Source organism: Sciurus vulgaris (genome assembly GCF_902686455.1).
Source record: "Sciurus vulgaris genome assembly, chromosome: 10".
In the NCBI taxonomy this organism is placed as follows: domain Eukaryota; kingdom Metazoa; phylum Chordata; class Mammalia; order Rodentia; family Sciuridae; genus Sciurus; species Sciurus vulgaris.
Genome location: NC_136470.1, coordinates 63,504,704 through 63,531,415, shown reverse-complemented (window position 1 = coordinate 63,531,415; position 26,712 = coordinate 63,504,704). Strand labels below are relative to the sequence as shown.

Sequence of the window (26,712 nt, the reverse complement as noted above, 5' to 3'; positions counted from 1 at the left end):
AGATCCAGAGTGGTGATGTGTCACAGAGGCATAGAGGCGAGAGCTCAGGCTCAGAGTTGGACAGACCTGGGCTGAATTCCAGTGCCACCACTTCCAAGTCATGTCACTTGCCTTTTTGAGTCTCATCTGTAAAGTGAGGCTAAACATATTCATCTCACAGAGCTGCATGAGGCTTAAAAACAATGCAGGTCCTGTGATGGTCCCCTATGATAAACCAACAGCTATTATTTCCTCCTCCTCCTCTGGTACATCTTTGAAATAAATAAAATACCAACATGTAACCAATGTGATGTTGTTATGATAGCTCTCATCTTGTGTTCTGGAGTGTGCCCCTGATCAGTGGGAGCAAAGTGTTCTTTTTAAAGAATTATGGTAAGATGTTTTATGTGTCCACCCAACTCGAGGGCAGAGTCCTTCCAGTGGGGATGTGCTGAGGCGGGTGGGCACTCACTCAGTTCAGCAAGGCAGCCCACTGTGGCCAAGATGAGCCAGGCGAGGGTGACCTCAGGCCTTTTTCCTCTCTGCGTTGTCATCGTCCCATGCAGCATGGTATGTCAGAGAATCCCAAGCCAACGTCCCATAGGCCACCAGGGTCACTCACAGAGCTGCTGCAGTCCCCTGCAACACTGTTGTAAGAGAGAGAGAGAATGGATGTGGTGAGAACGCTGGCGTGTCTTGGTGGCAGCTGGGGGCCGGGCCTCACCCCACAGGTCTGCTTTCCTCTCACCTGCTGGCAGCATTCCAGGTGGGGATCTGCCATGCTGTGGGAAGACCAAAGAACCCCCAGTACCATTTCTCATCTGAAAGAAGCATCTCCTCAGGCAGCCCTTGAGCTAGAAGGTGATGTAATACAATAAGGATGCTAGAGCCTTTCCCAGGGGACAACATGGGGGTGCCCAGGACACTGAGCCAAGGATACGGAGAGGCTGAGACCTACAGTCCCGTCCAGGACAGTGAGTGTCCAGTGCGGAAGCTGGAACAGATGAGATCATTCTTACCATTTGCTGGCTGAAGGCCAGGTAGCATGCCATGCTGCTAGCGAGGCACGCTGAAGAACAGCACTGTCACGTATGTAAGTGTGCCGAATCCCCCTCTTCGGGGAAGTTCCTGATTAACAAATCCTACAGTCTCTGTATCTCATGAAGGCTCTCCTGCTTTGAGTCTTCTCACCTTGACTCTAGTTCGACTAATCCCTGTGAATGCTCTTTATTCCAGGAATGGGCCTGTGTTCATGGGGTCGTCTGGCTCATCTGTAATCTCTACTGCCCAGCACAAACCCAGACAAAAGTCACACACCTGCCATGTCCCCTCACCTTCTTAGGGCATGGAGCTTGATTTCAGCTTTACTTGCTGGTTGCCACTTCTCTACCCCTGGTCCTAGAATTCTGGAATTTCCATCTCTACAACATCTGTACTCTTGACAACTACCCAGGTTTGTGTTCCTACCCATAAAATATTCCCTTGGGGATTCACATGGCTCCTCCAACCACCTGGTGACGCATCTCAACCATCAGCCACCCCTTAACATCCTCCTAGAATGTTAAATTCTCCCCTTCCACAGCAAAAATCACACAGTAAGTATATACTCTAACTCTCTCTCTCTCTCTTTCCCTCTCTCTCTCTCTCTCTCTCTGCACCACAGCCAAAACCAAGGTTTTGCTTCGTGCTTTTCACTGGCGTATTTTTAAAACACTAGCAAATAAGGAAGGTGGGTCGCCACCCTGCTGGATAGGAGGCATCAGGCTGAGTTCCTATAACGCTGAGGGATCATTCCAATGATGGGACGGGGTGAATCCTCTTGAATCATGTGCATATGGCAATATCATTGATATCTTTCTGGGAAAGTGACCTACATTCAACATGTTGATTCTTCTAGACTAATGATCTAATCAGAGACTTTTAAAGATTTACAGTCACTGTTGAAGAATCTGGGAAGGTAATGAAGCTTCCTAGCAGAGAGCAGGGTTGCCAGTAGTTGGTGGAGTTCTGGAACCTGCACAGTCTGCTGGAAGAGGGAGTCCTGAGCCTTCAACGCCAACACACCTGACATGGGAACTGCAGGCTGGGCTTGAGGCTCTTGCTCTGTGCTTGGAGGTGCTGGGAATGTGGCTAGACCTGTGGCTTCTCCAAGGCCTCTGCAGAGAGTGAAGAGGACACATTCACTCTGCCAAGAAGCACCCTCCCAACCAGACCTAGGGCCTTTCCCCACACCAATGTTCACAATGTTTTCCAAGAGTTATTTCTCCTTGATTTTTATTCCCTCCATCTGCCTTGTGACTTCAACACAGCAGGACCTACAAGACTCCTCAACTGCCCTGGGAAAGGACAAGGAGACATTCTCTAAAAGGTTTAAAAGGAAGTTTTTATACTTCAAATTTTTTTCCCTGGCAATTCAAAAATAATCTCCTATTAGGGGAGAGATTGCTTTTGCTCTTTTTCAAACAATTCAGTGAATCAAAGGACCATATTACTAGCAAAGTGAAATCATGCAGCTGCAAAAGATATGAGTTGGGCTGGGCAGGGCACTGATGGCAGAGAGTTGGGCGTGCCTGCTGCTGATGGAGGGACCAGCTAAGCTCTGTGTACAGTGTCTTCTTTAGTCTACACACCAACCCTTCAAGGCGGGGGGCGGCATCACCCCCATTTTACAGGTGAGGAAACTGAGCTTCAGAGGTGAAGTAACTTGCCTGGGGTCACACGATTGTAGGCTTGGACTGAAACACAGGTCAGGCTGATACCAAAGGTCTTTGGGGACTCTGAACCCAGTAGGTGTTTAATGGAGTTGGAATAAGAGTGACATAAAATAGTGATTTCCAAAGGAAAAGTTCATACTAAAAAAGCAAGCTTTGGGTAACCTCTCAATTTTCCATATACTTGTATTATTTCTCTAAACTACTATTATCCAATTAGATGACATATTAATGTAGAACACGTATGAGTTCCCAGTTGTGGGATTTTAAGAAACTAGATTGTTCATGACATGCCCCAGATTCCCTGAGTCCTTAAGGAGACTGATATCAACCATTCCTTTTCCTGCCCCAAGGAAGGTGAGAGGAGGGGAATGAAGGAAGGAAAGGAAGGGAAGGGAAGAAGGAAGGGAAGGAGACTGAAAATGTATATGAAATGTATGTGAAATAATAAGGGCAAAGAGGAGAAGCAGACCAAGAGGGACAGGGGGCTGTTTCTTATCTGAGCTCAGAGAGGCTACAGAGTTGTTTGGGTTGTAAAATCAGCAAAGGTTTTACTGAGGAAATTCAGCCCAGACACCCTCCTGATTAACAAGGACAAGGCAAACAAAACCTGTTATTCTGCTCCTTTGGTAATTTATAAGATTCAAAATGGAAACAGACCCCAGTTCTGCTGCCAGAGAGAAGAATGCAGCAGGGGAGAGAGAGGGACAGCCAAGAAGCAGGTAATGCGAAGACGGAGAAGGGGGTTTGCTCATCAATCCTCATGACAGTGACAAGAAGGTGCTGTTTTAATGACCTCAAAGCAGGACAATGGGGTCTCACTCGTGTAAAAACAGAACCATGACCAAAACCTTGGGTGTGTATTGTGAGAGGTATCACTGAAGGTATGATAACTTCTTGTTTACCAGCCGGGAAAACTGAGTTACTTCTTGGACCAGGCTACCTTGTGAATTTGTTCTAGAGAGAGAGAGAGAAATTCCAAAGATTTAGGTGACAGATAATTTTACTTTAATTTTTTAAAAGGCAAGCCAGGCTTTAATTGGAGAGTCTAATTGCAGTATAACTTTGTCTCATTGTGAAATGAGCACGGTACAGTTTCAGAGTTGGGTGAAGCAAGCGTAAGGTCTGTTGTTTTCCTTGGCAATGCAAAGTATGCCTGGATCCTTTCTATTTTCTCGTGCATCTTCTCAGAAAAAAGAGGAGAAATCAAGGGGGAAAAAAATCAAAGGCAGAAGGAAAAGGGAAAATTAATTCTTGCCATGAATTCCTCACTGAAGTCTAGGTACTTGCCATTTTAAAGGGTAATTTGGACACAAAAAAGAAAATAGGTCTGAGAAGTTTCACTGCTGACATACATGTTTTCCACTGAAATAATCACCTCCAAACAGACGTTTCTGAAACTTTCCAAAAACAACAACAACAAAACACACTTCTGGGTTTGAGACCAAGCATGAGAAATTGTAGGCTTGGAATATTTATTTTTTGAGAAAATTACAAACAACTGAGAATGAATCATCTGGAGAAGGCCAGCTCCCCCTCCTCCGCAGAGGGCAGCTGACTACACGGGCCAAGAGTGGGACAACGCCACAAAGCTCACAGTCTCATCCCCTGGACACCCATGCCACAGCAGCTGCCGCGGAAAGGGAAGCCCGTAGGAGCTAAACCACAAAACACGCCCTTTGGATGTCTTGAGACCAATAACCAAGATGAGAGCAAACAGAGAGTATGATGTAGCAGACAGAATGAAGAGGCTTTCTTAAAAACATTCTTTAATGGCAGGAATAATAAGATAGGACAAAGTTCTTTGTTCCACAGGTTGAGAGGGGCTATTCACACGAAAAAATAATTTCTACCCCAAGGTCCACTTTTTGCATGTTCCCAATTTTGTAGCAAAGCTTTGCTCCTCAGACAGGATGCTGAGTGGCTGGGTGCAAGTGTCAGCAGTTCCTGGTCTCAAGAAAGAGGGTGGAACTCCTGCCTGGAAGAATGGCATGGCGTGATGCCAGGGAAATAAGTGAATTTAATTCTCAAAGGACTGAATATGTGAGTTTTAATAGCTTTAGAAGGAATTAAGAAAGAAAGGTCACTAAAATATTGGATACCTTTAAAAATATACAGTAAAAAGTTCATTTTTACTTAAGAAGTGTACTTTACCCCCAGACCTAATTAAAAAGAAACATTTTAAAATGGGAGGGACCTCAAGGAAATACAATAATACAATATACAAATATGGTAATACAATAAGAGCTTAATAATTGAAATGTGGCCAATGTGACTAAGGATCTTTTAGTGGTCATGTAGAGCTAGTGGTTGCCACATCACACAGCACAGGTTTGAATTAAAATCTAGAGCATCTACCCAGACCACTCTGATGTCAAATAGGGGACAATAACAATGGTTTAATGTTCTTAAACATGAGTCACACTCTAGCCAGTCTCTAAATATGTTTTTCCTTTAGTCCTTATCCGAATTCTGTGTATGAGTCTTTTATTAAAAACCTAGGTGTATTGTGATTTTTTAAATTATTAATATTATTGGAAAAAATATTACTGTAATCTACCACATACAAGTGTGTAAGTACACTAAGAGTACCTGAAGATGATTTCAGTCCAAGGAGATTCAAGTCAAATTTTGGACACAAATCCACTGGTACTCAGCAAGTATCCATATATGTCATTCCCCAGCCTCCTAGGCATTTAGCTCAGGGTCATGTGACTAGTGCTGGCCAATGAAGTGTGAGTATGTCATGTGTCACTCCTGGAGCAGGGCACTCAGGAACTGGAGAGCAGCTTCCTTCTGTCTCTCCCTTGCCCAATCTGGCGCCCACATGCCACATACTTCACAAGGCACAGCTACAAGATGGAAGGAAGCTGCTTCAGATGGGAAATGAGAAAAAAAAAAACTTTGTTGTCCAAAACAACTGAAATGTGAAGACTACTCTCATGCAGCCACCGTAGCACTCTGCCCTTCGACAGCTTAACTGACCACCAGGGCAGTCACAGGTGCCATGTGGCAAATGAGAGCACTTTCAGAAAGGTGCTCGGGATGTGGTGTTTGAAACTCAGCCACAAGAAGGTGAACAGGGAACACTGGCCAGGTGGGAAGCAGGTCTCCTGTGTGCAGGGCAGCCAGTAATCAGGCTGCAGCAGAAAGATCTGGAACAGGGTTCTTTACATATTACCTCAATGCCGAGGAGTAAAATATTCTGGGCAACCATTCCTAATACATGCCCATATATTTATTTATAAATTAAATGCTTGTGCTGCAGAACTAAAATCTAAAGAACAGTAGGTAAAGTGAAACCATATTTTAATGACCCCCTTAATCATGATTGTTTTTCAACAGTTAATGCCTTAAGACAGAATGCCAGTTTAGAATTAGAATCATTAATAATGGCATGGATGTAATCTCTTTTAAATAGTCTGCTCACATGTTAATTGTGTTGTTGACTTCTCATCAGATGTGATTCCATTATCAATGTTTTTGTTTTTGTTTTTGTTTTTTTTAGTTTCCTAATGTGGCCTGAAAAGGGTCAACTCTGCCTTTTTCTTTCTGTTTGCATGTGCTTAGATAATCAGCATTCTCAATCCAGTTTCTTTACAGCAATCTCTTTAAGCCACTTGTCCTTTTGTGAGAGTTAATTTAGTTAAAACTAAATAATATAATCTGTAAATCCACTTAACAGAGAAAATAGGAAAATGGGAGTGAATGAGCAAGTGAGATCCCTACTGTCAAACCCTCCGTCCAGGGGAGATGTCTTGGATACCATTGTGACACACGACAGTTAACCACTTCCAGTTTCTATATTAAATATGAGTAGAGCTGGACTTCTTTACTGATTCTCTTTTTAAAAATTATTTTGTTTTATTTTGCAGTGCTGGGTTTAATCTATGTGATCTACCACTGAGTTCCATCCCCAGCCCCTATTCCTTTTTTTAGATAGAAACAAACATTAAGGGAGTCTCTACTATTTTCTTCCAACACCCAATAGAACCATGTGTATTTCCCCTTGGGAGCTTGTACCCTACATTGGAGACTACTGTATTAGAATTAAAAGAGACCATCAGAACATTATGACTGAGTGGAAGACCAAGGAAAAGAGTTTGAAATTAACTCCATGGCGGAAGGTATTGGGTTTTGAGCAAGGGCATATGTAATCTAAGTGACACTTCTGAGAGATTAGCAAACTCGGGCTTCTCTCATTGAATGTGATTTATAACAAATTGCTAACAGCCTATTTTCACTCAGGTGGGTGGGATGTCAAAGCAAGCAGAAAGGAAATGAGCCTGTGTAGGCTCTGGGGAGGAACCCCCATAGAGAGAGTTACCTCTGCCACCTGAGTGAAGGACAGGTCTTATCTCTTGGTTTGCCCAATGAGCTTTTGGTAAAATGCATCTCATCCTCTCCTACCTCCTGCACTGGGGGAAAAAGTTACTGGGGAATCACATTGTCACTCCTTCCAGAAAATGGCCTCATTTCTGTGAAGAGATTTTTAAAAAATATCTACCCATGGGGGTAGAGGATGGTTTATTGCTAAGCTGGAAAAAGTGAGAAAATAAAACCACTTTTTCTTCTATACTCTCTTCTCAATTCCCCCAGCCTTTTTCCATATAAATTCAATTTGACAACCCTGCTAATTGGATAAATGCAGCTCCTACACTCCTAGAAGGCTATTCCCTTTTCTTTCTTTCTTTCTTTCTTTCTTTCTTTCTTTCTTTCTTTCTTTCTTTCTTTCTTTCTTTTCCTTCTGTTTTGTTTTTGGAGAGCTCAAAACAGGGTGATTGTGCTGTTCTTCAACACCAATTCCATCTGCTTTATTTCTCTCTCTCCATTCAGAGCTGCTCCTGAATATTTATGAAGACTTCCTTCCTTGGCTCTCCCCTTTCTACCCCACCTCCATCTTCCTTCCTCCCTCAACTTCCCTCTCACCACCCAGCCTCCAGCCTCTTCTCCCATCTCAGAGCTGGGACAAAAACCTTCCAGATACCCCCCCCCCCATCCCCCAACTCCCCCCACTTTAGATAAACACAGGCCTGTCAAGTGTGAGGAGAAGGGGGGTGGGGAGGGGGTTCAACTGCCAGTCAAGCCCCTGGCCTTCAATGTGACTGGGGGCCTACCCTAATCTGCTGCATGCTTGCCATATGGGAGCTGTGTTGCCCCGGGAGACACTAACAGGCAGAACGGAGCTTAATAGAGTCCATATTCATTGTGATGCAGTGAGATAGCTCCAGGCACCACTGCCCTTCGGGCTGGTTTCATTCTTCTGTTGCCCACTTTCTGTTTTTCTCCCCTTTTTCTTTCTTTTTTCCTTTTAAAAGAGTCTGGTCCCGAAAGAGTTCTAATCTGGAGAGGTCTGGGCTGCTGGAAAAAGGATAGACTTTGGGGTTAGGAGTGAGGAAGGTGATGGTGGTGTTGGGGGTGCTGAGGTGATGAAGTGAGAAGGAGGAACCCCTCAGGTTAGGGGTGCAGCGTCCACACAGCCAGGAAGCACGTGGGGCTGTGTGTGCAGATGTGGCAGGCTGGGGTTCCTACACACGGGGAAGGCGGGTGGGCCAGAGGGCCGGCCAGTGTCCTGGCTGGGCCTTCAGGGACAGCAACCTTCACATTTACTCAGCAGTCTATGTTCGGGTGTTTCTTTCACACTCTTCCCCAACCCCCATCCAGTCCCTCTCAAATCCAGCCAATTTGAAGTCACCAAAGCCAGTGACACCTCTGTCTCCAGGGTGTCAGGTCTGTGGCAAATTCCCAGCTCTCCACAGTTGCTCTGAAAGGTCACAGGTGTGGCAGTGGGATGAAACCCCTTGAGAAAGAATTCCCAGCGTGGAAAGACCCACATCCTGTCTCCTTGGCCCATGTCCTCCTCTGGCGGGTCTGGCACCAAGGAAGAGGTGACAGCTGTGTCTGCACAACCAAGGTAAGGCACAAGGCACCTCTCTGCACTGTGGGGGTTGGCCACCCAGCAGGTCAGGCCTTGTCACAAGTTTATGTATGACAATCAACTTGGGGTTCTGTAAGGTCAGAGGTGGTCTCCCTCCAGTCCCCAAAAGGGAAGGAGGAACAAGGACTACGGGAAGAGAACAGAGCACGAATTTCCCAACTTGGCTGAAAGAGTAAAAATTATAACCAAGATATGGCAGAATTCCCCAAAGAATAGTTTCATAAGTTGCAAAACAAAGCTACTTGTTCTATGACTGTGTATGTATGTGTGTGTGTGGGGAGGGGGAGGATGCAAAATTAAGTCAAGACATAAAATAAAGCAAAGGAAAACTGAGAACTTTGATATATTCCCCTTGAATCCTGAATCCTGTAGAATCTGGCACACAGGGAGAGTTTTGGACATAGCTTCTAGAGTTTTACTATTGCTAACAAAGACTTTGAAAACTATCTGACAACCACAATTGGGGATGGGGGCTGGGGGAAGCTGGGTGTTGAGGGTGTATAGAGGCTTTAGTAGAAGCAAAAATGTTTCCACTGTTGGTGCAGCAATATGCCTCCCCACTGATGTGTCCCCCTCTTCCAGTACCAAAGTTAAGTCAGATGAAATTACTAAAACCAAGGCAGATACTAGCAGGGTGTTGTTTTTTGTTTTTTTTTTTAACCTCCCAAATTTTCTATACTGTACATTCACTGTGCTTACCTTCCACTGAGTTACATCACAAATCTGTGCTTCCTAACATAACCAAGACCGTGTATCCCAACAATCCTGCAGGGAATGGTACACTGGGTATTTCAGGGGCCAAGTGCAATTTCATTTCTGGGTTCTAGAACCTAAAATGCATTTGGTTATCAGAAATGCTATCCAGAAGCCACCCACAGCTCCTTACTTCTCAGTATCCACTCCTTGAAGACTCCAGAATCTTTGAGAAGCCAGAATAGGAGATACACAAGCAAGCAGGGTCTTACAGGACTTGGAGAGCACTTACCCTCCCTGCAGGAGAAGCCTTCTCTCCCAGGTTTTCTCTACACAGTGCTCCTCTGGGCTCTTTAGACTCAGCATGTTGCATGCACTAGAGGATAGCTCAGCAAGGGGTGGTGGGGCTATCTGGAGCTAGGGTGAGCCAGCCTTGGAGTTACAGGCTCTTTCCTGCATTGAACACACTGGTCAGTAATCTTCCACTCTGGAAGTCCCTGAGCACCAAGTGTGTTCTGAATCTGGTGGCAAGGGCAGGCCAGCCATATGGACCATGAGCATATAAAGGGTGGGCAGAAGTGTCCCGAATAAGTCTTCAGGAATAAAGGGGAGGATGTGAACTAGTGGGAGCCAGAATGGCCAATTTATTAAAAAACAACAACAACAAAAAAAAACAGAGCCAGTTACTCTAGTCTAGAGCCAATCCTTGCCCTATACAAACATATACTCAAACTCATCTACTCTTCCCTGACTTTCCTAGAGCCATGAAAAGATGCGCCACCCATTCTGCTGCCCAGCCTTGGGCTCTTCTTGTCTCTTGCCTCTTCCTAGTTCTCTACCTCAGTCATATGGGCCCTAACTCTGGCAAAAGAGTGTGCCCAATAAAAATGCAATCCCAGCTACATATATAACTTTTAATTTTTCTGATAGCCACATTGAAGACAGATGAAAATAATTTTAATAATATCTTAACACAATATATTTAAAATTTATCATTTCATTAAATAATCGAGATCTAATTAACAGTCACATAGGTTAGTAGTTACTGAATTGGACAGCACAGGTCTAGAGTCCTCAATCAGGATCCCTGGCTCTCTTCTCTGCATTTAATCAGCTTCTGCAGTGTCATCTACCTTCTTTCTAAAATGTCAAATTCAACCAAACAGTAAAAGATGATAAATGAGCAGCTACCATTTGTTGAGCAAACACATCCTATTAGTCATGATCATAATTCATTTAATTTGATATTCTCACAATGTCCCTGTAAGGTAGGTATACGGTCAACCCATTTTATAGATGGGGAAACTGAAGCTCAGGGTGATTAACTATCTTGTCCAGGATCACATGTGTCACCAAGGAAAAAACCTAAATAAAACCCTCTAGACTCCCTTAGTTAATTTAAAAATCACCAATTTTGGAGGTCACACAGCTGGGTAATACATTATCAGTCTCCCAGTAGCTTTGCTGTAAATAACACCTGTGCCATGTGGATTATGATGACAATAGTTGACTAGATTATTTCTCAGGGATCTAAACGCAGCTGTGGCTGAAAACGCTGACTCTTCAGGTGGGCCTGGAGACGTTCCATAGGTGACCACAATGGGATGAAAGGCTTGGCATCTCTGTCTTCACAGAGTGTCTGTCTCCTTTGTTGTCTTAGTTTTTGGGTCAAATTTTTCTCAGCTCTGCAGGTAGACCTGTTCAACACTTGGAGAGATGTTTTGTCCAATACTATAACATAGGGCTAACGTGACCTACGCTTGCTTAGTCTCTCTCCCTTCCTGGACACACTTTTAGGGATAAGCCTATGTACCAGACACCATAACCAGAAAGACCAGACCACGAAAGGAGCAAACAGAGGTGGCATCCCAGTTCTTAGATCTCCATCCAGGAAAGATGTGATTTTCCTCGCATTTATAAGCCTCTCCCTCTCCCATACCATAAGCTGATTTATGAGCAAAGCTCCCTCTTTTCCATACTTTGGCTACTGAATAAAGCCTTTCTTTTCCTCAATGCTCTTTGACATTGCTTTCTCTATGGGATGAGCCTCTGAACCTGGGTTCAGTAATAACACATGGAAGGTAAATATGAGTCAGGGTTTGAACCAGGCCTACTTGAGTCTAAAACCCTTTCACTTTGCCATGATGCTTCACATAAATTAAGGCATAATAACAATGGACTATAATGCAACCATTAAAAATAATAATTATACAAATCAAGTAGCAACACGAAAATAAACGTTTAGAAGATGGAAAAATAATAGATCCCATTTTATAAATGGCAAGTGGATGAAGCCCGGAAGGGTACATGAAAAAAAAAATAAAAAATAAAAAAGCAGTTGGTTTGAAAATGTGGTGGAATTATGAGTGATTTTTTAACCCTTTTGAATTCAGCTTAGAAAAAAAATGAAATAAAAGTGTACAAACCCACCTTTGATAGTTCTCTGGCTGAGAACGATTAAAGTTCAAAGACCGCCATACAATCTTTCTTCATTTTTGGCCTCCAGTGAACCTTTGACGTGTCTTCCTCCCACGTACCTAAGATCTGGACAAGCTGCATCTTCACACACTCTAACCACCTTCCCTTTTCCCTTCATTCCAGAGAAACTCACAGCTACTTCCAAAGTGTACTTCAAACATCACCTCCTTTGTGAGCCTCCTGTTCCTCATTTCAGTTCCCAAAGCACTTGCACACCTGATATAACATTTCCACAACCTTGAGTGGGTTTTGATCATGTGTCTGTCTGCAAGAGGCCTCCTATCTCTCTCCCAAGTCGAGACTGTAAACTGCTTGAAGGCCAGGATGTAATGAATTTACCCTGGTAACCCTAACACCTAGAAAAGTCTTGGCACAAGGAGCTTATTCAATGTTTGCCCAAGGGAAGGGTTTGGTTGAACCAGAAATTTGAGCTTCAAAGGGATGTTAATCTGGCACAGGGACAGGTAGGAGGAACACAGAGGGAGAGAGACACTGTAAAAGGGAGAGAGATACTGTAAACGGTAGTGGAACCAAGGGTCTTTCTGAGGGAAAGGCTAAGGCCTTTATTTTTTAAGACCCAAGGGCCCTCAGTCAGTGTGGGCAGCACTAGAAGGAGCAGAGTGTGGAGGACGTCCTAAGCTCTTTAAGGCCGCTCTCACGGATGGCTCCCTTCCAGGTGGGATGGTTTTCCTTCCCATCTCTTCTCCCCAAATAAATTCCAACTAAGCTTCAGCAGTCATGGAGGTGCAGGAGAATCTAATCCAGGATGACACCATGCTCATGAGACTACCACCATGCCCTGAGCCTCAGGCTGGGCAAAAGGAGGCTGGCAAAGACCCATGGGAGACGGAGAAATCAGAAAGCTGTTGAGTCAAAAAGAGAAGGGCAGGTTCAGGCCTGAGGAGTTCAAGTTCAAGGAAAGAGCACGGGGAGGGGAGGAGGGTTGAGAATGGAAAGGTGGGACAGCCAATATGCTAAGTATGCTAAGTTCCCATGATGGGCTGAGCCCAGGGCGGGGTGCTTCATATCCAGAATCACTTTTCATCACCACCACCCAGGGAGTGTGACTGTCTCTACTTGATACATTATCAAAAGGCTTCTTGATGGTTTGTCACATAGGGACTTTAGGGTTCATCTCCAGTTTGTACTGTAGATAAAGCTTCTCTACTAGGTGACAAGGCTGGAACTCAGCAGGATCAGGGACTGTGCAATCAGCTTCCTTGGGTTCAGTTTGGGTTCTATCGCTTCTCCACTCAATTAAAGGTGACTTGGGGTGAGTTACTTAATGTCTTTAAGCCTCAGTTTACTCTCTGTGAAAATGAGAATGAGTACTTTGATGAGCTTATAAAAAGAGTTAATGAGATAATGTGCAAAAGCAGCCTGGCACATCGCAATCACGCAGTCGTTTTAGAGAGTGGGGGTCATGAACTTTTCTACTAAAAGTTGTTCACTGGAGCTCTAATTTCATGCAGTGGCATTGCCACCTGGTGGGCTTTTCAATTAACGTTCTTTAAGACCAAAATAAGCGTTGCATTTTAACAACTCTAGACACACATGATATAATTTCTGCTCTCTGCTTATAGGCTGTACAAAATTATGCAATAGACTGACTTTGCTGCCCTATACACATGCATCTGAAGGTGAAGAAATAGTCTTTTTATGGAAAAAACAAAAGCATTATATCCTTATGATTTACAGAACCTCACAATAGTCCTGTGGGAAGGGGAATGCATGGAGACTGCCATAGTGTTCCCAAGTTTATAGTCAGATTTAGTTTCTAAAGTCTTGATCTCCACCCAACACTATTCAACATGTAATATCACTTCGGCGATTAGCCTCCCCTTCCATGTTTGCTTCTTTGCACTCTGATGATGATAATGACAGTAATGATCGTAATTTCTCCATAGTGTCTCTACTTGTTCAGAGAGAAAGGGCAAAATATCCCCAACAGTAGGTCGTCTGGGAGCAGAAGTTCCGGAGAGGTATTTATAGGAAAGAAAACGAACCCCTGGCTGCTCCAGTCCTATTCCCAGCTCCAGAAAGGAGCTCACCTTTGACCCTCATCCAGCAAATACACACAGCCACAACAACAAAACCACCTGTTTTTTTCCTACCTGCCTGTTTCTAATTACAACTTATGATCAGGGCTATATCCACATGGATTATGCAGATAATGAACTAAAATGCCATAGTGACTAGAAAGGAAAACAGGAACATCTACTAAAACCTGGTGCTTGGAACTGACAACCAACAAACCCAAAAGGAAAGACTTGAGAGCCTGGGTAGATGGTACAAAAGCATATAAATAGACCTACTTAAGGAAGACCTTAAAATCTCAGTCCTGTCTCTCAGGACAAAGGGGAAAAGATCTCATGTGACGGTAGTGTGTGAGGAAGGCTGGAACACTCATGCCACCCAGCAGGGCCCACTGACGGCAACGGGCCGAGACCAGCTTGGCACTATTCCAGGACATTCTCCAGGGAGCAGACCACCACTCAAGCTGCACCATGCACAGAATCAAAGAAAAAGTATTCTCCTAAAACCATCTAAAAGGCTAATAGGATTTGGCTCAGAAGTAGAGTAAGAAAAACAAGGGCATCCTACTCAGTGTTCATGCTGAGAAGAGATGGAGTTTCTGGCAACTCAAAGACACTCCTGATGAGAGGCACAGGGCCCTGGGGTGGGCATTGAGGAGAATTCAGTGCAGTTTAGCAAACCCAATGAGCACCCTCACTACCACGTACTGTACAAAGGGTTGAGGGGGATGCGGAGAAAATAAAGCAGGCACCAATCCTCAAAGAGTTTAGGACCCAGTCCATATTAGGCTCTGACAACATCGTTCTGTTATACCAAAATTAAATTGTAATATGGCCTCAAGAAAAAATGAGTCATAAGATAAACTGTGGATTTCACTAATCAAATGAAGTACAGGAACTAGAACCACTAGGCAAAGGCATCAGAGGAATGATAGAAGTGTGGACACATGTCCCTACATGTATATGCGCACACACACACACACACTCGCGCCCTTCTTGGCACGGAAAGCCAGTTCTCCAATGTAGCTCCGTTCATAAATCCTAAAAGAATCCCCTCTCTTCAACCCATATTCATTGCTCATGTGGTGCTGGAAAAGTCATCAAAGTCTGTCAGTTAAGGCAGGACAAAAGTCGATGAGATAGGCTCTCTTAGGCCTCAAGCTTTATCACCTACACTGGCACTTGTCACTGGCGCTGTAACTTATAGTTCATAGTCTCCTCTTTGACACACAGTAGATACTCTCCGAATGTCTGCTAAGCTGTGGAGACCTCCTACCTCCAAGGTCTTCTCCAGGCCTAACCATGGTCCACGGAGTTTGGATCTGATGAGGCCCAGGTGGGGGTTCCACTGCAAAAGCGGAGCTTGTGCAAGGGAAAGTGGTATGTGAGCCTGATGCTCCTGTTCCTGTCTCCCTCAGGGATCTGTTTTAGGAACACACTGTGGTTCTCATTCAGCTGAGAAGACAGGTAGGACACAGGCCATGTCCCATGCAAACACAGTGTGTGTGAAGTGGGTTTGCCAAAGAGGAGGCGGAGGAGGACAATGTAAAGAGAACTGGGTGCCTGAGGCAGCTCGTTTCCGTTGGCCAACATGTTCCTAATACTCTTCCCGCCGGGGCCCACCAGGCAGTGGTTAGGTGATCTGCTCTTCATTCACCCAGAGACTTCTACACAATTAATTATTTTCCTCTGCCTTCCCACTAGACCAAAGGTTCAGAAATGGTGATTTTATTTGCAAGAGCATCTACAACACTAGCAAATGCCTTTTGAATTGTGGACCCCTTCTTCTAGAAGGAGGCCTACATGGCATTCTGTCGGGAGACAGACCCAACTTTCAGGCCGCTCAGAGACAGGCCAGCCCTTCCCTGGCCTCCTTCCAGAAGGGGTCCACATGGCAGGAACGAATAATGACCCCAGACACAAAGATGAAAGGTTATGGCAGAGGAGAAAGAACTGTGGTCCCAGGCCAGGAGGGAGCTGAAAAGACTTTGACTTATTACCTAGGCAACATAATTACCACCAATTTGAATTAAGCTGTCACTTGCAGTCATTTTCCATGTCCCTTCCTCACAATGATTAGGCACCAGACAGATCCACATCTACACCCTCCACATGACTCAAAAACAGGTTTCAGGTTCTGTGACCCAAACTGAACGAAGATCAGTCTGATTCTTGATCTGTCTGGTTCTGGGGCTGATTTGAGCAAATGCCAGGCAAAACCAGCCCTAGTCTTCTCTACCCACGTGTGCACACATACAAATCAACTCTAACACACTTGTCCACATTAGCAGGAATTCTGAAGCATTCAAATGAAGAGTTAAGCCTTAGGACAAAATGGCCAAACTACTGCAATCAAGGTCAAGACAGGAAATGACAGGCTTCCACTCTTGGGTTTACATCTGATTGCACTGTGACAGGGACAGTGTTCCTTGAGCTGAACTTACAGAGGAACCAGTTTGGTATAGGACAACAAAATCTATCTCACCCTTTGGATGCTGAAGGAAACAGATTACATTAGTAAAGCATCTAGAATCAAGACTGGCACAAAGTAGGTATTCAATTAATGACATGACTTCTTAAATCTGAATAACTCCTTTTAGGATCATGTTTAGGAATATTTTCAGTACACTGATCCCTGCTGGAGATTCAGCCCTGGTATTTCAGACAGTATCCCAGGGGCTTTATACCCCAACTCTAGCTCCTCCAGTGTCTTATTCTGGTCATCATGTGCACCCTTTACCTATAAAACACACACACACACACACACACACACACACACACACACACACACACACACACACACACACACACAGAGTGAGAGCAAGAGAGAGAGAGAGAGAGAGAGAGAGAGAGAGAGAGAGCAAACAGCTGTAACTCCAGCTGGTAAGCATGTTTTAGAATCCTGACAGTTTACTTTCTTTCCCAACTAACCTCATGCAAACCCACTTTCTTCACCACCTTTCTGACCCCCAACTATACACATTCAGTGTGTCACCCTACCCCCAAGCTTTCCTTTCTCAATCAGAAAGTTCTTTTAAACCACCTAAAACTTAAATAAATGCCCATCTGGAAATCCGAAGCATGCAAGTGTCTATCAGTCAGTCAGTCAGTCTCTGCCTTCTGCTGGAAGCCCCCACCCCATCCCCTGCCAGCTTTCACCAACTTGTGAAGCCCAGTGGCCCTGGTGCAAGGCTGGCACATGCAGAGAAAACAAACACATGGAGTCTTGCCAGCTGGATCAGCTACCACTGTTTACAGCAGGAGCAAAGTGTGGAGAATTGGAGAAGCCTGATGTGGGGAAGGAGCAGAGGGGGTGGGGAAATTCTAGCTCCAGCTCCTAGGTTCACCACCTGCAAAGAGGATCCCCTGCAGGGGCTCTGCCATTCCTAGGTGTAGAACAGGACTGCAATCCATCATAGGTGCGACTCATGCCATCAAGATGCTGTAAGCGAAGTGAAAGTCCTTGCCAGCAGAGAGCCTGATATTGCTTATTATTCTATCCCCAGCACCAATCATAGTGCTTAGCACATAATAGGAATGCAATGAGCCTTTTGTTGATTATATGAATAAATGAGCTGTTTTCCTGCCTGGCTCATAAGGTTAAAGATGGGTGGGTATTAGGAGGATAGTGGTGGAGGAGAGGTTGGCAAGGAATGCCTAAGACCATACTTCCAAAAACCTACTAGATGTTAAAATATGCTGCAGAGCTATCTTGAAAGTAATTAAGGAAAATGGTATACTGTGAAATCTTACCAGGTTTCTCTATTGCAGGCCTTTTCAGAGCCTTTAATGTGCTATTATACAGCATGAATCACCAAGAGGAGGATAGACCTGGGTGTCGTGGCACATGCCTGTAGTCCCAACAGCTTGGAGGCTGAGGCAGGAGGATTGCAAGTTCAAAGCTGGACTCAGCAACTTAACAAGACTCTGAGCAACTTGTGAGACCCTGTCTCAAAATGAAATCTAAAATGGGTTGGGTATGTGGCTCAGGGGTTAAGCTCCCCTCGGTTTAATCTCAGGTACAACCCCCCCCCCCCAAAAAAAAAAAAACAATAAAAAATAGAGTGGGATGAAGCATGCACTAAAGTCTATAACCACAAGTATGGATTTACTTGCCTGAGACTGGATATTTGAGAGCCCCATTTTTTTCTCAGAGTACCATTAATGATAAGAATTTCACTAAATACACTTTTGGAGATTCTGACCTAAGAAGAATGTTCCAAAAGCAACTTGCAAAACATCATGATTCTATTTCTGTAATTTAAAAAAGTTACATATGACTACACAGTGTGTGGTTATTTAAATTGTCATAAGGAAAGGTAAGAAGACATGCAAACTTAAACATTGGTTGTCTCTGAAGATTAGTTTTGCACTTTGTACATTAAATGTTTCAGAAATATTCAAAGTAGGGCTGGGGGTATAGACCAGTGGTAAAGCACATGCAAGCAGGAAGCCCTGGGTTAGAGCTCAGCACCAAAACCACAACAAACAAACAAAATAAAGAAAAAAGAGAAATATTCAAAACAGGTATGAAGTATCACTTTCATGATTAAAAAGACAAATTTGAAAAACATAAAAGCTAACCCAAAATATTATCATGTCATCGCCAATAATTTATCCTTCCGTAGGCCTAGGGCCTCATTTCCCAATAACCCCTTGGAACATAAAATTTTGCTGCCCATCATCACATCTGAAGAGTTTGCTTTGTCTGATTGCAACATTCCAATCCTTTGGTTTATAAAGAACATCTCCCTTGATTTCGGATTTTATTGCTTTTGTGCAACACGGGCATGAATTTTGCAAAATAAGTGAAAACAAATTCAATACTTTATTAACAACCTTTAGAGATCCTTTACTTTAAACAATATTTACTCTGTTTAGTGAGTTGTATAAAATATACCATATAAAACTTAGTTTGTTGAAATTATCATGGTAAGCATATTGACATTCAAAGACAGCCTTTTTTCCTGCTAAATTACCAACTTCCTATTGACTTGTAAACACAATTAAAAGTCATTGAAATTTATTGAATGTAGTAAACCAGGTTTTGTCACAACATATGACTAAGGCACACATTTAGAATGAGACCATCAATATTAACATAAAACAAGGAAAATTATTTGACAATTTAATGAATAAATATGTGCAAAATAATGAGCTAATAAAGTATCATCTTGTCTAACCTCTACACAACTCTAGGAGATAGGCAGCAAGTGAGGCTTGGAGAGATTAAGCAACTGAGGTAAAGGATTCAAATCCAGGGCCGTCTGCCTCCCCTACCTGCTGGTCTTGGTGCCTGGCAGCTGCAAGCAGATATGTAACAGAACTGTTTTCAAAGAAAGAACTGAGAAATGCAGAAAAAACAAAGTCTCAGTTGGCGCCACACACTAGTCACTGGGCTTCAGAATAGATTGGGCAGATTCTCATAAGGCATTGCATTCAAACTCCTGAAGGTGCATGGAACCTGCACTTCTGAAAGTTCCCTTAGCCTGCCCAGATTCAGTCCCCAGTGTCCAAGTATCAAATACCAACCCAAAACTGGTGGCAGCACTTTGGGTTTGAAATTCAAGTTATAAGCCCTAGCATGAACTGAGAGACAATAAAAAAAATGTCCCATTTTCTCATCTAGCTCCCTTGTCGTATGTTTTGTTGGTTGGTTGGTTCGTTTTTGTTTTTTAGGGCAGTAGCTCACTAAGTTGCTGAGACTGGTCTTGAACTTGCAATCCTCCTGCCTCAGCTTCCTGGATTGGTGGGCTAACAGGCAAGAGCCACAGTGCCCAGCTCATCTTCTGTTCTTATACTGCATTAGCCCTTACACAGCAGCTCTGGTGGCACAGAACAATCATCTGCAGACACTAAAAACAGCAATGCCAGGGTGAGGGGCGGGGGAACAGCACCTCAGGCAAATAAATTTAGAGCCTCAGCCTAGGCATCATTATTCTCAAAACTCTTCCTGCAGCCAGTGTTGACGATCCTGCGAGGGTGTCTCTGCCACTGATGTCAGGGTGTTTCAGGAAAAATATCTGCCAGGAAAGCTTTGGTTGCATTGGATTCAATGGTTAGAATTGAGAGTTTTGCATAAAGATGGTGTATACTGTATATTATTTTAAAGATACTCTTACAGTTTCAAAGCTAAAATAAATATTTTTCATCCCACAAATTGAATATTAACACATTTACAGGAAGAAAACTTTTTCTCCAAAAAGCTTCTCTCAGTTTTTCCAAGTTCTTTTTTGCATTTTCAGATTCCTTACTGTCTATTCCTCACACAGAAATAAAAACCTCACAAGAGGCCCCCATGGCAAGACAGCCTCCGCAGTGCAAAGGCAACACACTCTCTGGGCCACCGTCACCCCCGCCTACTGAGAACAGGATCGTGTACTTTGAGGGGGACCCTGGAGGTGTGGGAGGGATGATTTATGCACATTTGAATGTTTGCCCTTCAAAGCCTGAGAAGCTAGCCAGGTTCCCTTGACAAAGCCAGATCAGTCTCCAGGGCTCACAGAACACTAAGAAATGCCTCCGGTGTTGGCCATCCAGGGATCCCACATCCACTTTACAGAGGGTTTTGGCTCCCCTGGAGCCTACTGTTTGACAATCCAAAGAGTTAGCAGCTCAGACTCTAGCTCCTGACCTTCCCGGTCCCCACAGGGGGAGGAAACAACCCCAGCCCCCACCTTGGAGCCCCAGCCCTGCCCCCTCCTGGGCCCTCCCACTTCAGGAATGAAGCTGCCTGCTGCCCAACATATACCCAGACTGGTTTCATCTCCTTCCAAGTCCATCTTGTGTCTTAACTTCTGCCAAAAATAAAAATTAACACACACACACACACACGCGCGCGCGCACACACACATACACGCGCGCACACACATACCATACATCCATAAATGCATGGGAGGAGAAGATCTGGCTGGAAATTTAAACTGAAAAAGACCAGGCAGAGAGGGGAGGAACAGACTGGCTGCTGAAAGTCAGGGCTTGGTGACTTCTCCCAGGTCTGTCAGGAGCTGGCACACCCTGCCCCCAGGACTCTCCTGATACGCGGACCTGAAATTCGGACCTGAAGGGAAATGTTTGAAGCGTGTCCCCTCCTGTCTCCCCAACACCCCATTTCATACACTTTAACCACTCTTCCACCCAGCCCTGTCACCAGAGTGGCTCAGAGCAGCCTAGCTGCAGCGTCCAGAGGCCAGGAGCAGAATCATGCCCTGAGCATGGCAGAGGCCTCTCCTGCCCTCTCTTGTCAACTCCAAAGTGTATCAAAGAGTACTGGGGATAGCACGCAGGCCCTCATGGCACAGGCGGCTTGCAGGCTGCATGGCCACCCAGCAAAACAGATCTGGAGCCTCTTTAGAATCCTGCCCTACCTCCCTCAGGGCCTGTGGATGAACACCTGAATCTGCAGGCAGGCAGAGGCCACTTCTCCAGAAACCTGAGGCTCAGTGTTCCCCAGGACTGGCTTCACTCAACTCTGTATATCATCATCCCTGACACTGCAGATGGTGGGTCCAGCACTCACACTCACACTACTCACACCTGTCCAGGTGGAAACCCACTGTCTCATGGCATCACTTGCCTCACAAGTCCATAAATGTTTATTGAACACTCGTTAAACACTAGGTCCTGGGAATCCAAAAGAAAAGTTCTCAGCAAGAGCTTAAGCTTTGGTAAAGAGACACAGAAAGATCTCAGAGCACCACGGAACAATCACTAATCAAACTCCAGTGCCCCAAGCGCATGTTCTTTCCAACTCCACTGTCAGAGGTGGTAAGCCTAGATCACATACTTTTGTGAAGGAGTAACTTTGTAGCATCCAATTTTGACCATGTAGCACACGGCACAGTGATAGAGTAATATATTTTAAAAATTTAGAAAACACAAAACTTTTGTCTTGCTACTTGTTGAATCTGGGTGATGGGTATGCAGGAGAGCAAAAACTACCTATCCCAGATAGATGTCATTGACATCTTGTGGGCTGATTATTCAGAGAAACCACAGACTTCTACAGGATTGGCTTCTACAGGAAAAGCACATCTGTCTACATTAGTAAACAGCAGACGCAGGCACAGGCTTTTCTGTTCCACCCCCCCCCCCCCACCACCACCACCAGGGTCTTTCCACAGGAAGAAGAGATGGGGGTCTGACACCTGGCCCAGACAGAGAGGTCCACAGGTGGCTGTTACCTGGGAGACTCATCTGCATAAGACAACTCAGCTCCATGTGCACATCCTCCCCAGCCTTCCTAGCCTCCTCCTCCCATCTCCCCAGGAGCCAAGCCCCTACCTTTTTTTTTTAAAGCTCTCTCTGAAGTTCAACCATTTGCCCCTCTTGAGTCTCATCCTCCTGTGCTTTTAGGTATGTAATAAAACTTGTATGTTCTTTTTCATAATGTCTATTTTCTATCTTTACTTTGTTTCATAGACTAATAATACCCAAACTTCAATTGAAAAAGAATGCATTTAAAATGTCCATATAGGCTCACTGAGTTCAGGATATTAATCTTTCTGCTTTTATGTTGTGTGAGTTTTTAAGTTAGGAAATAGGAATAATAAAACTTTTTTTAAAAAATTAATAAGATAATTAAAACAAGACCTCTCAAATCTTCCCAATCTTTGCATTGACTTCCAAGAACCCCTTCCCCAACCCAATGTCTTCTAAATTAAGCAAATGGCACAGTAAGGGGGATGTTGGGGGAACGCCTAGATTCTGGTGGAAGAGGGGCATACTCCCTTTTTGACATTCTGGATGTATCAGACCCCAGAGGCAGGCCCAGCCCTACAAGAGGATTGCTGGTGGCAGCTGGAGCAGCCCCTAAGCAGCCTATCTCCCTCACTCTTGGGGCCCAAGGGCCCCAGTCAGCTGGTTTTCCCCCATGCTTGCTGTTTCCTTTTAGGGGCTTGCTTGTCCATGAAGGTCCTTCCCCAGACCCTGTCCATATCTCACCAATGACACATCCCCAGCACTGGCTGGCTTTTCCCTGGCTGTAGAACCTACCAGTCAGAGGCCTTATGGCCCAAGACAGAGATCATCAGGGTCCAAACCTACTGATTCAGACCTCTGAATCTATGACTTTTCCACTTTTCTACCTACCAAATTCAGAACCATACCATAAGTGACAAAGTAATTTGTTTTTATTGATACATATTGATTATACATATTAATAGGATTCAGTATGCTATTTCTATACATGTATATAGTGTGCATTTATCATGTGCACCCACCTTTCTTCTATCTTCACTTCCTTCCCCTCTGGAGCCCTTCCCATTCCTTAGTAATCACTATTCTACTTTCAGGTCAGCTTTTTGTTTTGTTTTGGTTTGATTTTGCATATGAGAGAGAACATGCAGTATTTGACTTTCTGTGTCTGCCTTATTTCACATAAAATGATGTCTTTCAGTTCTATCCATTTTCCCATAAGTGACAGAATTTCATTCTTCTTTATGGTTAAATAATCCTCCATTGTGTATATATCCACATTTTCTTTATCATTTATCTGTTGATGGGCATCCAGGCTGATTTCATATCCAAGCTATTATAAATGATGTCGTAGCAAACAAGGGTGTACAGGTATTACTTTAGTATGCCAACTTCGTTTCCTTTGGCTGTATACCAAGGAGTGGTATAGTTGTATCATATGGCAGTTCTATTTCTAGTTTTTTGAGGAACCTCCATATTGTTTTCTATAGTGGCTGTACTAATTTACATTCCCACCAATATGTAAGATTTCCTTTTTCTCCTTATCCTTACCAGCATGTTATTTTTTGTTTTGTTCTTTTTTTTATTTTCTTTATTACAACCATTCCAACTGGGGTGAAATTGTATCTCACCATAATGGCTAATAATATTAAGCATTTTTCATATATTGACTGGCCATTTGCATTTCTTTTAAGAAGCATCTATTCAGATCATTTGCCATTTTTAATTAGATTACTTGTTTTTTATTGTTAAGCTTTTCTGGTTCTTTATATATTCTGGATATTAATCCTGACCAATGAATAGCTGGCATGTATGTTCCCCTCTTCTGTAGTTTGTCTCTTCACTCTGTTGTTTCCTTTCTTGTGCAAAACCTTTTAAGTTTGATGTAATCCATTTGACAAGTGTCAAACTTTTCAAATAACCAAATTCTCCAAGAATATAGGCTCTTGAGGAGAGAACTGTAAATCAGCAGCTCATGTCAGGTCAAAGTAATAATGATATGGCAATGATGACAATAGTGATCATCAATGCAACTGTTAAAGTTTAGATCTTAAATGTTCCCCAAAGGCCCAGATGTTAAAGGTCTGTGGTGATATTGGGAGATAGTGGGACCTGTGGAAGGAAGTTAGGTTGTGGGAATATACCCTGGAAGAGGATATTGAGATCCTGACCTCTTCTGCTCTCTCCTTTTGCTTCCCAACTGCCATGAAGCAAGTACCTTTGCTTTATCATGTGCTCCCCACCATGCTATTCTGCCTTGCCACAGGCTCAAAATGATAAGACCAAGTAACTATGTGCTGAAATTTCTGAAACCATAAGCCAAAATACATCTTTCCTCCTTTCAAGTTGATTTTCTCAGGTATTTTGCTACAGCAACAGAAAGCTGAATAACACAGTACACATTCCAGACCAAGCATTCTTCTGTGAATAATGCAATTCAATGTTTTGATTTCGGAAATATTCAGAAACCAGGATCTAAGCACCTTGAGGACAGTAGACACACCACTTGATAAACATCTTGACTAACCAATTGAAAAGCCACTCATTGATGGCCACAAATATCTTCAGGCTCCTGTGGCAAATGCCTACAGAGGGTGAACATGCTATGATCAGGCAAGATTTGCTGCTGGATATTGGCATCGGTATCCAAAACTCAGTATGAAACCTCAAGTGACTATTGAGAGGCAGCAGCAGTGAGCATCCTGAGTTTTAGTGGGTGGCATTCTTCACACAAGGAAGCCAGGTCTCAACTCCCTGGCCTGGGGCAAGGAAACATGCCTCATCTTGGCTAAGATGCAAAGAACAAGGTCTCGGTGACTTTTCCCCACCCAGACCATGGGCATTAGCACTGGCATTTTGGTTAATTTCACGTGTGGGAAAAATTAGTTCTGCCAGCCTAAGATTCCGTCTCAATTGGACACATGATTCCTTTTTTACTTCTTGACTTTCAAAGCATGTAAAACTTAGTTATGAAGGATCCTCCCACTGCTTTGGACGCTGGCTTTTTCTGGAGAGGGGCGGGGGATGGTGGGTAAAATTGGGATCCTGCCCCATTTCTACAGATGGCTCTGGAGAAAAAGCACTCAAGAAGAGCCAGACCACACCAGAGGCTTCCTTCCATCAACACCCGCTGAAGCTCCCCACGTGGACAGAGGCCTGCACTGTGCCTCCAGGACCTCTGGCAACAACAGGAGACAGTACCATCAGGAGGTGCTGGCATGGCCCCACTGGACCTTACGCCGAAGGCAATATTTTTTAAATGTATCATAAGACATTTATAAAATCAGCTTTTCTGAGATCCCTACTCCCCAACATCAGAGAAAAATGTTTTAATAGACCATGGATTTGTCTTTTGATTCAGAAAATGTGGCATCTACTTATACACACACTTTACCTGGCATATACCTACAGGAGCCAGCCTGGGATTCTTTCTCAGGGCTCTCACTGTCTCTCCTTGAGAGTGAGGGGACAGAAAGTAGGAAAGGTGGCTTAGGGGTGAAGGCTGGATTTGGTAAAGAACATGGGTCCCACACTCACACAGGTCATTAGTTCTCTAACCTCTGCTTCCCCAGGCAAACTGAGGCCATGGCCAAGACATCCAGATGGTCAGTAATCACTGGGATAGCTGCAGGGACACTGCAGTAAGACCCGAGAAGACAAGAAGACAGGCCAGCAAGCTCCACCCTGGAGCTATAATTAACAACAAAAGCAAGAGGACAGCTGGCCTGTAGCGTGCTGTTCTCTGAAGTTTAAAGGCTTTAAAGACTGCATTGCATTAGTGCTCACAGTCTTAGGGACATGCCTGGGACAGGTATTATTAGTGCACCTACATAGCTAGGGAAAGCACTGAATGGCATTCTGGAGCCGTTACTGAGTCACTGCTCAGGGTAGGTGAAGAAAAGAAAACCAGAGGAGGGAGTGGTATGGATTTGGATCTTCGGCATAGAATCTCCATAGTCCAAAGGCAACTGATGAGTCTTATTTTTCTGTACTAAACTCTGACACATCTGGCTGGCATCTTGCAATGTGAGAAAGTACCGACGGATTTCAACTCTCTGTTCAAGCAGGAATGGAAGCCAGGTTCTAAATTGAAGTCCCTGTTCCCCAGGGTTAGAACTCACTCTACTCAGTATTCCTCCCTTCCTTAGTTCCTGGAACTTTTCATTTGGTTCAGATGATCCACAGGATTCCACAGTCACACCCCCTAACCTTTCCCCTAAATGTGGTCCTGAACTGCAGCAGGGTTGGAAGAGCTCCCTCTTTCTGCTCCCATTATCAAATCTGTCATCATAACCTGTCCCCCAGAGAGCCTCACTGTTTAAAGTGACTGCTAAGTGCTCTGACTACTAGGGCTCCTACTTCCAAACTCCCAGGGAATCCGAATTTTCAATGCTGACTCAAGAAAGAAGTATTTTTTGGCAGGGAAAACATTCTTAATCTCTTCGTGCCTGATTGATTGGTCTTCCCCTCTAATGACCACCAAACAAGCTCCCCAGTGCTCCCCATTGCTTTCAGGGCTCGACAAGGACACCAGTGGAACCTGGGCTGAAAGAAGTGAATGCAGACGCTGAGGGACCAGTGGCCCACCACCAGATGTGAGCACACAGGATCGCTGCCTGCCCAGGGGACCCGCACTTCCCCAGGCTTGCCCTTGCCCGCAGCTCCAAAGTAAGCAAAACAA

At 44.2% G+C, this 26,712-nt stretch overlaps 1 protein-coding gene across 4 annotated transcripts in view; it reads right to left on the bottom strand.

The window, feature by feature from the left end:
• BOC (BOC cell adhesion associated, oncogene regulated) overlaps positions 1–26,712 on the bottom strand; it is a 74,909-nt gene that overhangs the window by 35,558 nt on the left and 12,639 nt on the right. For all 4 annotated transcript variants that reach the window (XM_079155384.1, XM_079155387.1, XM_079155385.1 and 1 more), the window contains one exon: positions 452–626. In XM_079155384.1, coding sequence (XP_079011510.1) covers positions 452–548 — 97 coding nt within the window. In that variant the 5' untranslated portion in view covers positions 549–626. The remainder of the gene's footprint in view (positions 1–451; positions 627–26,712) is intronic.